The 11,360-nt window shown below is 40.6% G+C and overlaps 1 protein-coding gene across 2 annotated transcripts in view; it reads left to right on the top strand.

The window, feature by feature from the left end:
- Positions 1-8,167: 8,167 nt before the first annotated feature.
- Klhl20 (kelch like family member 20) overlaps positions 8,168-11,360 on the top strand; it is a 29,755-nt gene continuing 26,562 nt past the window's right edge. Inside the window, exons 1-2 of one of the 2 annotated variants that reach the window (XM_070034466.1) lie at positions 8,168-8,186; positions 9,126-9,189. In XM_070034466.1, coding sequence (XP_069890567.1) covers positions 9,167-9,189 — 23 coding nt within the window. In that variant the 5' untranslated portion in view covers positions 8,168-8,186; positions 9,126-9,166. The remainder of the gene's footprint in view (positions 8,187-9,125; positions 9,190-11,360) is intronic. The other variant, XM_070034465.1, reaches the window with a different exon arrangement.

Raw genomic sequence — 11,360 nt, 5'->3', positions numbered from 1 at the left:
GTGAGCCACAGCGCCACTTCCAGCTTTTTCTGCTTATGTGGGTGCTGAGGAATCGAACCCAGGGCCTCAGGCATGCAAGGCAAGCGCTCTACCGCTGAGCCACCTTCCCAGCCCCACACTAGGGTTTTGTATGCACATGTATAGTTGTTTTTTTTTTTTAATCAAGGAAATCATCCTCTAATACTTTGAATCAGCTTGTTTCATGGATTTTTCCCTCCCACACCTGCTGTTAAATTCGCTATAATCTTGTATTTAAAAAACGACAACAACAACAACAACAAAACTCTTGATTTGTGAACTTAAGATCCAAAACACACCTTTTTGTGGGAGGTGGGGGAAGAAAGACTAGAGATAAACAACCAAGCTCCGCAGGCTCACTCAGAAAGTTACATAAATGTTCACATGAATCACAGAGGGCACACCAGGAAGTTTTTGTGTCCAAGGTGAGTGTAAAGGAAAGTATTTGTTTTCTATGTTTACAAAGAAATCTTCAAGGAGGTAAGAGTTTCAAGAGGCTGTAAATATTTGAGCTGAAGGCTTAATACCTTACTTATAAAAAATAAGCACTTGGCTCAAGGTCCATGTAAAAAAATCTAATCTTTTGAAAACTAAGACTATATCTGAATTTCTTCTGGCCCTAAGTGAGGGAGTGGCTTTAAAATTATCTAATTAATTACTCTAAGAAAGTACTCAGAAATTACTTTTAAGAAAGAAGAATATCTTCTTATTGAAGAAAATTATTTGAGATAATATTATTGCTTGGAGTAGACATCTTCTAATATTTAACATCTGTCCAGGAGCAATCCTGTGGTGTTTCAAACCAGACTGAGCTGGGTTCAAATCCTGGTTCAGTTCTTTTTTTGGGGGGGGGGGAGTCCGCTTGTGGGGCCTGAACTCTGGGCCTGTGCGCTGTCCCTCAGCTCTTTAGCTCAAGGCTAGTGCTCTACCACTTGAGCCACAGCGCCACTTCCAGTTTTTTTCTTTTTTTGCTTATGTGGTGCTGAGGAATGGAACCCAGGGCCTCTGGCATGCAAGGCAAGTGCTCTACCACTGAGCCACCTTCCCAGCCCTTGGTTCAGTTCTTTTCTAGTCATGTGGGCCTAGGTAAATGATTCAGCTTTCCTGTCCAGTTTAAGAATAATGCCACCTTTACAGCATGGTTAGGAAGATTAAAGAAAATTTTTGAGTACTCGGTACACAATAGGCCTGCAAACGAGACCTAATTATTAACAAATTGAAGCACATAATGCTAGCTTAGAGTAACCCACTTCACCCCAACTAGTGTAACCACCTCTGGCCCTCCTTGGCCGCATCCTGGATGTACCACTTTCATCAGATAATGAATTGCCCCAGGGTCCATGACTCCAGGACTTGGTAGGTCTGATAGAACAAACCCAGCTCATGATGGGAAATTCTAGCTACATAGCTACTTGATGTTCTATACCAAACTAAGTCCACCTGTACCAGATACAGTGGGATGCCAGTTTGGGCTTTGGTTTTAATTGTCTCCAGTTCTCTACAGCAGATGGCAGTCACCCTTACTCTTGAAGCCTAGGGGTCTAGAATGGAACTCCCATTGGGACTTGTCAAAATTTCCCCATAACATCTTTTTTCCCCTCACCATTGGGTACTTATCTGTTGTGTCATATGGCACCTGCCCCCTAGACAGACTGAAAAGTCCTTTTTGCTTTGTGTGCTACTAAAAAACCAAGTCTTTTAATTCATCTAGTCTATGAGTTGGAGCTGCTGCCTAGCTGCAGGCTTGTTTGCAGTTAGAATCTAAGAAGAAATACCAGGCATTGTGGGAGGTACACAATGCAGCAATTGGTCCCATGTGGTCACACCATGCCTCAGACGGCCAGACCCTTTACAAGATTCACTGATAGAAAGGGCTCCAGGATAGCCACTGTCCCAGCCTTCCACCCTCTCAAGCACATGAGTCCTCTAAGTACCTCCAACATAGTATGCACATCTTAGTTTGGGGGTCTGGTTAGGACTGTGTTATTGACAATGTGATGTTTTATGGAATTTCTATCTGGTTTCGATCTATGCTGATATATTGTAACTGGAGGGACAATACTCAAAGTGTCCATCCCAAGTGAATACTGGTAGGCTTTGACTACTTTCTTGAACCACTCTTGGTGCTAACTCTTGATGCTCCCTAGGAAGCATATTTTGAGATGGAGTTTACTACACAAGGAACTTACCAGAGGGATTCTTGGGACCAACACCTGTGGAATGAAGGAGGCGAAACAGGGTAGAAGGAGATGCTGGGGTACTGTGTAGTCTTAACAAGGGTCTCTGCAGCCCCACTGAGAAGCTCTAACGCTGGGATAGCATTTTTCAAAGTGGCCCCAAGTTGGAGCAAGAGAACCATGCCTTTATATGCCTGTATCACCAGTGATGGACACTGGCTACTCCAAGCTGGGTGTGGAGACCTTGGACAGGCAGCTCTTTTCAGCCAAGGTTCTTTCCAGGAAAGGCTGATCAGTGACATTTCTCTGTTGGCAACACTTCTAGAGTTTTTTTGGTCCCTTGTTCCTGGAAAATGTCTGGGGGACATATCAGCATTAAAGTCTATATTATCTATTTGATACACAGATTCTTTTGCTTTCCAATATTCAGAAATTATTTCTTTCATTTTTCTCTTTGGACTACATTTTGCTTTAAAATTGTTAAATGTTCATATAAAATGTACTTAATTTTAATAAAAGTGTTATCTAAGTGGGAAATGTTTGGCTTAAAATGGATTTTAATTATTAATATTTAATAAGTACATAAAACCCCTACTCTCAATGAAACCTGACCTTGTTTTCTTTCCCTCTCTCTTTCTCTCTGTATCTATTACCTTTCTACTTTGATTTTTCCTTTCTTCAATCTATAAAGTTATCCATTATCATTGTTCATTATTAATTCTCCTTTATCTTTTTATTTTTAAATATGCAAGTAAAATTAGGCACATATATACCTTTACACATTATATTTTTGCATATACCACCTCTTTTTGTACCAATTTTAAGGTCTTAAACTCAGGACCTAGGCCTGGTCTCTAAGCTTTTTTGCTCAAAGCTAGCACTCTACCACTTGAGCCACAGCTCCACTTCCAACCTAATTGGAAATAAGTCTTATGAACTTTCCCTACCTGGGTTGGCTTCTGTGATCCTCAGATCTCAGCCTCCTGAGTTGCTAAGATTACAGACACGAGCTACCAACACCAGGCCTTTTTTTTTCTTTTTCCTTTACATGCTGGGAATCAAATCCAGAGTCTTGTGCATGCTACGCAAGTTCTTCAGTCCTCTAGTCCTTTCTTAAAGCAAAGTTAGTCTGCTGAAAATACTTCTCTTGGCACTGTAGTTGGATATTGCCCAGAAGTCCTTGTGTTAAAGGCTGTGTCCTCAGGGTGAGTTGTGGAAGGTGGGACATTTGGGGAGGTCCTTAGATCTTTAGGGTCAGACCCCACCTGTCCAAACTTTTTCTTTACACCCAGACATGAGTCGCTGGGCATACCAACATATGCTCCTGCCGTGATGTGCGGCCTCCCCACAGGCTCAGACAGATATGGAGCCACTGACCATTTATCTTGGACTTCCAATCTGTGAGCCAAAGTGAAACTTGCCTTTTTTCATAAATTAATTATATCAGGTTTTTCACTATAGTGATTTTTAAAAAAGCTGACAAAGACACTTTAGGTTTCTATCACTGCCAACATGCTTGAAGAGTATGATACATGTTTTAATAGCTCTTTCTTGTTTCTTTATATAGCTGCATAGTACTTATAGATATCCCATAGCTTATATAATAGTCTCCTATTAAGAGGCTTTTAGATTATCTGTATTTTTGTGCTGTTACAAAGAATCTTGCAGCAAATAAACTTGTGCATGCCTTATTTTAATTCTTCTTTTTCTATTTACCTTTTTTCTTTTCCCAAACTTCCTTTATAAAACAGATTGTTACAAAAATTGGTAACTCAAAGAGTGAATGCCAATGTGGTGAGCTAGATCTTGACAAGTACTCCTTCATAGAAGTTCTATCACTGTACACACACACACACACACACACACACACACACACACACACACACACACACACACACACACACACACACACACACACACACACACACAGCAATGGCAAAGGAGTATGTCAGGTCAATAAAGCAGGTTGTCCAGTCTGGAATATTCTTTCATGATTCACAGGTGATACAGAGGTCCCAATATAGCTATAAATGCCATCTGTCTTGTTGTAAGCAAAAGTGAACATATTTTCAAGTGATGAATGGAGGAAGTGAGGTAGGGATGTAACTCATAGGTAGAGTCCTTGCCTAGAATGTTAGGCCCTAGGTTCAGTCCCCAGAACTGCAGAAGGAAAAGGAGAGAGCATTTTCAGTTTGTGTTTTGAAACAGGATTCTTCTATGTAGTACAGACTGGCCTTGAACTTGAAAATTCCCCTGCCTTAATTTCTTAAGTTCGGGAATTATAGGCATGTATCACCACATTTGGCATTGCATCTTCTATCCTGACTTACCCAGCCTAACTCCAAACATGCAATGCTTTTCACATAATTTTAGAAGTCTAGTTTCTTTCAAGAATGTGTTACAGTTTTCCTCATAGGGTTCCTATAACTAAGAACTTGTTCACAGGTTATAACAACTCAAGTTTCATAAGAAAACTGAGGACCCAGAATGACCAGATTGCTTGAGATTGCAGGGTGCCTTCTGGCACCTCTATGAACGTTCCCCTATATACTCTATACTATATAGTATATACTTCTTGTCTTTGTCCATTTTGTGTTATTATAACAAAATGCTTGAGGCTGGATACTTTATAAAGCAAAGAGTTCATTGTGGTCACAATTCTGGTAGCTGAAAGGTCAAAAGAGTCTGGCATCTTGTATTTGGTGAGCTCCCCCTCCCATTGCATTAGAATATAACAAAGAAACAGAAAGGGAAATGGCAGTGTGCAAAACTGACCAAACATAGAGGAATCAGAAAGCAACAGAGACATCTTCAAGGCTGCCCATTTCCCCATCACTATCACTCTGCATATCGCTTTCAGTTATATCTAGCTGTGATTAAGCAACTGTGTCATTTGTGTCTTCTCAAGAATGGTGACCCACAAAACAAGGGCTCTGTGGGTCTTGTTTCTCATGAACTGTGGGTCCCAGAACAGTATTGAATACATGATGAAGACATGGTTTCTGATGGACATGCTATGCGCTAAGTTCTGCAGCTCCTGAAGACTTGCTTGGCTGTTGTCACAGCCTCACACACAAGCCAGATCAAATCTGTCTTAGGTTTATTTTCAACAAGAGATTCGGGTTCCTCCAAAGGCCTCATCTTACTGGGATGACAACAGTCCTGAAATCTAGCAAATACCAGCTTTATCATCTGCCTATTTCTGAATGGCGTTCCCTAGGCCTTGAAATAAATAGAAAGAGTTGAATTGTTCCACTTTATAAAGAAATAGAGTAACAGAAGTCCAATCCAGATTGTAGTGGGCTAGAGAGTGAATCAGATTTTCAAAAACAGGAGACTGTTCTTATCCTGGCCAAGAGTTTAAAAAGCAGCCTTTGTGGAAGTTGGGGTAGGATTCAAATGATAGTTCTCTTGTTTAGAAAGCATGTGGATTTGAGTTCAACATTCAGTATCCAAATAAGTAAATAGTGTGATCTATGTAAAATGAATTACCAGTCTTTGATTACTTAATGATATCTTCCTTAATGATATCTTCCTAATTAATGTAATTTGCAATTGTAAGTAATTTCAATTGTTCACATTTTTGAAGAAGCTAGGAATCACTTTAAAGACATCTTTGACTATAGGCAGTTCACACCAGAGAAATCTTAATACCATAACTGCACATATATGTACATATATACATATAAACATGTTTCTCTAGTAACCAGAAAAATGTATATTTAAGTCATTTTATGCCTATCTGGTTGGTTAAAAAAATGTAAAATTGGGAGGCTGGGAAGGGATGGGAAGGGGAAACAAAGGAGGAGGCTACAATGCTTGATAAGAAATGTACTCATTATCTTGCCCATCTAATTGTAACCCCTCTGTACAGTATTTTCACAATAAAAAAATGTGGTATATATTAAAAAATGTAAAGTTGCCCAACAATTATAAACAACTAAGAACTTCACTTCATACAATTAAATATAATTAAAAATACAATCAGAATGCTGATAATAGATTCTTCCTCAAGATGACTAGTACTATTACATTAGCTTATCAGCTAATATAGCATGGTACATCAAGTATTTGTTAACATTACTAAAACAGAACAACTTTAGTGAGTAATTTGATTAGTTCTAGTAAAGATGAACCTGTGCAAAGCACACTTTTACTTTTAGGTGCATACCCTAGAGAGACTCTTATAGGTACACAAGGCATACACAAAATTTTACATTGTATCATTGTTTGTAATGGAGAAAAGTGGAAACAGTTAAAATATCCAATCTTTGGGTGAATTGGAAAAATCAAAGCCTGGGGTATGAGACTTAGCCACCAAAGATGAAAATGCTGTGAGATCAAACAAAAATACAGGATTTCACCAAGGACAATTTGCTAAGGACTACGGTCAAAGATGTAGTGATGTGGCAGCAGAACAGGAAGCTCCCTACGCTCCAAGGCCGGAAGGAGTTTATAGCTGAGGTGGACAAAGCTGATCCATGGCAACCAGTATGCACTTGACTTTTCTTAAAAAACTATTAACATGTTACATGTCATTTAAGAAAGAGTCTGGACATCAGTGGTCTGTACAACACACCAAGCTGCCTATTCTAATAATAGCAAACTATTATTATTAGAATATTATCAATTTTATCAGCAAAATGAGAATGTCATTCTAATGATATTAGCTTAGTAACAGCTATTACTAATAGCTGACTGTTCTAATAATATTCTTGTCCTTTAGGGTTTGGGATGCCTGCTAGGGTCCCATGAGAAAGATGGTGGTTACAATCAAGATGATTGAAGTTATGTCAAGCTGATTCCCTATAGTAGAATAAGGATTTTTAAATAGCAGTGAAAATACATTTATATTGTGGTTCTCAAACTTTAATGTGCATTATGATCACCTGGAATATATCTTAGATGACCAGAATCTGCCTTTGGATTTTCTGTTTAGTATGCCTGTGATGGGGCCAACAACCTGCATTTCCCAAAATGATGTTGACACTACTAGCCCAGGGCCAGTCTGTCTGTTGGTGGTACAGGATGCCTAGTGCTCCATGAGCTTATTGCCCACGGCTGGCACTCTACCATTGGAGCCGTGTCTCCAGTCCAAGGCCACTTTAATAATCACCAAATGGGTTGTTCATTGGTCAACAGGGACAAATATTAAAAATGGGATATTAAGTGGAAACCGGAAGTTGCAGAAAAATGTAAGCATTTCCTATCAGTTATGTAGCTTTAAAAATGGGAATGATGGTATGACTACATAAACTATTTACTATATAGCACATATGCTTGTAAGTATTTGGCCAGGATTACACGTAGTCAGCCAGTCAGACTGGAACCTGAGGACGTCTAGACTTCCAGGCTCCACATTTCCCACCACAAGCAGAAAGGGCAATCTGGGACTCCAAGGTGGAGTCTTCAACGCTGTGCTGCAGGAAATCTGGAAAGTCGGGTCTGTTTCTAACTTTTCAGAACTTCTGGAATAAGCCGGATAGATACAAGTCAGTAATTCAATCCACACCAGGGACAGCACGGTGCCCAAATGGAGACCCACCAGCCACAACACAATCCCTCGCTTTCCGTGACCATTCCCACCTTTCCATCGCTTTTCCTGGGGGTAGGGGGGGACAGAACGGAAGAAAACTTCCACATCTGAACGCTGCCGGCACAGCCACGAGCTTCCGCCGGACCGCGCGCGGCCCAAGCCCCCAACGGCAAAGGGTCGCTCGCGCCACCGGAAACGCCAGCGAAAAGGAGCGGCCACTTCCGGAAGCCGCTCCGGAACGTGTTGCCAGACCCGGTGAAGTTCCGCGGGAAGGATTTAGGAGTGGGACCGCTTCCTTCTGCTGGTTTGGGGCGGGGGGGCGGGGAAAGGAAATCGCCGGAGGAGCGGCGTCCTGCCTGGGCTGGCGGCTGGCGGCTGGCGGCGCTGGGGGCCGGGGCGCGCGGAGGGCGGCGGCGGCGGCGGCGGCGGCGGGAGGGGCTGCGGCGGCGGAGCCGGTGAGCGAAGGGCGTTGGAGCCGGGCACGGCGCGGCGCACGCCGGCTCGCCCTGCGCAAGCCTGCGGGCTGCCAGCTGCCCAGCTGCCCGAGCGGGTCTGGGAAGGGCTTTGTGGGTCGCCTGTCAGTCGGCGCGCATGGAAGGGGCTCTTAGGGCACCGGGGTCTCCCAAGTCGGCTGGGGGACAGCTCCGCCCCGAAGCCGCCAGAAGCTGCAGTTGCCCCTTTCCTGGAGCGGCTGCGGCTCGCACTCTGACAGCTGCCCCAGGCTGTGTGTGGAATTGGGGGGGGGGGGAGGAAGACTCCTCTTATGCCCCCCCCCACGCGTCCCGCCTCATCTGAAGCCTCAGAACATGGCGGGATCGTGGGTGGTTGAACGGTATTTCGTGGGCTAAGGGAAGGGCTCGTGAGGCGTGTTCTAAGGAGCCACACTTCCCCGGTTCTGTTCACGCCTCCCCGGCTTTCAAGACAGATTTCTCCCCCTTCTCCTCACGTCACTTCGGGACAGTTTGACACCCTGCCGATCAGTTGTTTCAAAACCTGGTTCCCTCCCCGATTAGTAATGCTGAGGGTATTAAGTGATTGCCCGGTAATTATTCTTGATGGCCAAGGCGCCTAGGCTCGAGCCTGTGATCGTAGCTGACATCTAAGGATGGTAGTTCTAAGCCCGCTTGGGCAGCTCTCTCTTGGGAGATTCCTATCTGCAACTAGCTACTTATATTTAGTGCACTTACCCTCTGCTTCACACGTAAAGTGTAGACATCCCTAGCCAGAGATAGTCATCTTAAAGGCACCAGATTCCGTTACGGTCGCGAATCTCCAAAAGGCCTGTGGCACACTGGAATATAAAATTCTTGATTACTGACGAAATGAGTGAAAAGACTGCAGACGTTCTTATCAGAAATAGCTTTTATTAAGTTGCTGCTTTTCTGTTGTTTTAGGTGTGGCTGTAAAGTGTGGTGCAAGGTACTTTTCGTGGTGCATGGAAGCAAAGCCAATGCGCAGGTAGGCATTTAGAAAGAAAACCATTGGTTTCTCTGGTTGAAATTCACTTAACTCAATACTTCATTTAATTTTTTTTTAAAAAAGGATTCTCAAAAAAAAAAAAGGATTCTCACATCTTACTAAATTCTGCTTGGAACTAATGATTCTTATTCTAAAATACATCAAAGGTATTATCAGAAATCAGGAGCATTTAACACACTAAAATGTAGATTTAAGTTAGATTTCTGAGTGTTTTGTGTGGTTCATTATTAATGCCCCAATTTTTCTTCTTGTGTAGTATTGTGTGATAAGGGTACTATGATACTATGTGAATTTATTATAATTTTAATTCCATACAGAACACAAGAGTATTCTGTTTCCAGATAAGAATGATACTCATTTATAATAACACTGTACTAATACCTAATTATAGTTTTAGTTATTTCACTGGTGTTCAATAATATATTTGTTCTTTTCATTAAAATAGCTGCATTGCAGAGGAAGATTGTTTAAGGATGATAAAGACATAGAAAAATAGAAGTGTGTGAGAATGTATAGACAATTACATGTCCTAATAACTCTAGAATTTAGTAACGCTTCTCAATCTGTGCTAACGAATGAGACTAGAATCTTATTTAAACAATCAGACAACTTCTGGTTCTTTATTGTTTAAACTCATTTTATAGTTATTGAACTCTAATCATTTGTTCTTGTCCAATGTTAAACAACTCTTAGAGACATTTAAGAGGAGAAATATTTATGGTTCAAAGTAGCAGGAAGGGCTTGGTGTAGTGGCATACACCTGTAATTTCCCAGCACTCAGAAGGATCGAGAATTATATGCTAGACTGGCCTACATAGTTGAGACCCTGGTTTTGGAGCAACAGTCACAAAACATACATCCTTTTCCACATCTATAATTGATATATCTGTTGACCTTGAGCTGTTTATCTTCTCTATACTCCAGTTTGCTTGTCTGGTATATCTGACCAGGGTATTGGAATTTAATGTTTTCAAATGCTTTGAGATGTTCAAATGGAAAGATTTTGTGAAGATGACAGATTCTACTATCTTATTTGTATCTTACTCTGTAGAAGGAATAATATTAGACTGTAAAGTACTTGAAGAAATTAACAACATAAACATTAAATGTTTCATCATTTCTAACAATGATTGCAGAAGCCACTGAGTGCTTTTCATCGCCAGCTGCTTTTCATATTCAGATGCGATAAATGCCATATCTTATGTAATTGCTAAAATAAGAGCTTACTTTCTAAGGAAAAGGTAGCATGTGGGAATCTTTTTGGTTTATTAGTAGTTTCCATATAAAGTATTCACTTAATCACTCAGACCTGGTTATTTTTGCTCTATTACATAATGGTGTCCATTATTCAAAATCATGTTGGATAATTCTAGTGCTATTAATTCTTAAGTTACATTTCTTCATCACTTTATTACTTGACAAGGGGCTAACCTACACTTTACTAGTCTGACTTTCATCTGCTATGTACATTAAGTTATGGTAACACTTCCCTACCCTTTCCTCATTGAGCTGTTCATTTTTGATGCTATAATCTAGAAGACAGTCTCTGTAAAATATTGTTGGGTTAATATTGAAGAAGTTTTGAATGAGAAATAACTCTTTATATTAAGATTATTTGAATAGATACTGATTCTCCATACTAGACTGTAACCTCTTCTATGTCTCATATATCTTTAAGTATTTGTACTCCAAACACCTACTTTTTTTCTGACCCCCCCCAAAAAAAAAATCTAGAGGAAAGATTGAAAATCTTTGCAAAAGTTATTTTTACACTCATGTTCATTAAAAAGTCTTTTTAATTGTATATATTTATGAGTTAGAATGTGATCATTCAATACTGTTAGTATAGCCATTAACTAAAACAGTATGTAAATTCCTCATAAAAACTAAAAATAGAACTGCTGTGTGGTCCAGCTATGCCATTATTGGGTATATATCTAAAGGAAATAAAATAAGTAGATCAGAGTGATACCTGATCAGCACTAGTCACAATAGCCAAGATATAGAATCAACCACAGTATCCATATATGGTGGATGGATAAAGAAAAACATGAAAAAAGAATGCACACACAGAGGAATATTATTCACCCATAAAATAGAATATTATTTAGCCATCACTTGCAGCAATCCGGATGAAACTAGAGTATATT

The sequence above is a fragment of the Dipodomys merriami genome, unplaced genomic scaffold (genome assembly GCF_024711535.1).
Source record: "Dipodomys merriami isolate MVZ:Mamm:240054 unplaced genomic scaffold, mDipMer1.0.p SCAF_24, whole genome shotgun sequence".
NCBI classification, from domain to species: domain Eukaryota; kingdom Metazoa; phylum Chordata; class Mammalia; order Rodentia; family Heteromyidae; genus Dipodomys; species Dipodomys merriami.
The sequence above is the reverse complement of the archived record's forward strand: the minus strand, read 5'-3'. Positions and strand labels throughout refer to the sequence as shown.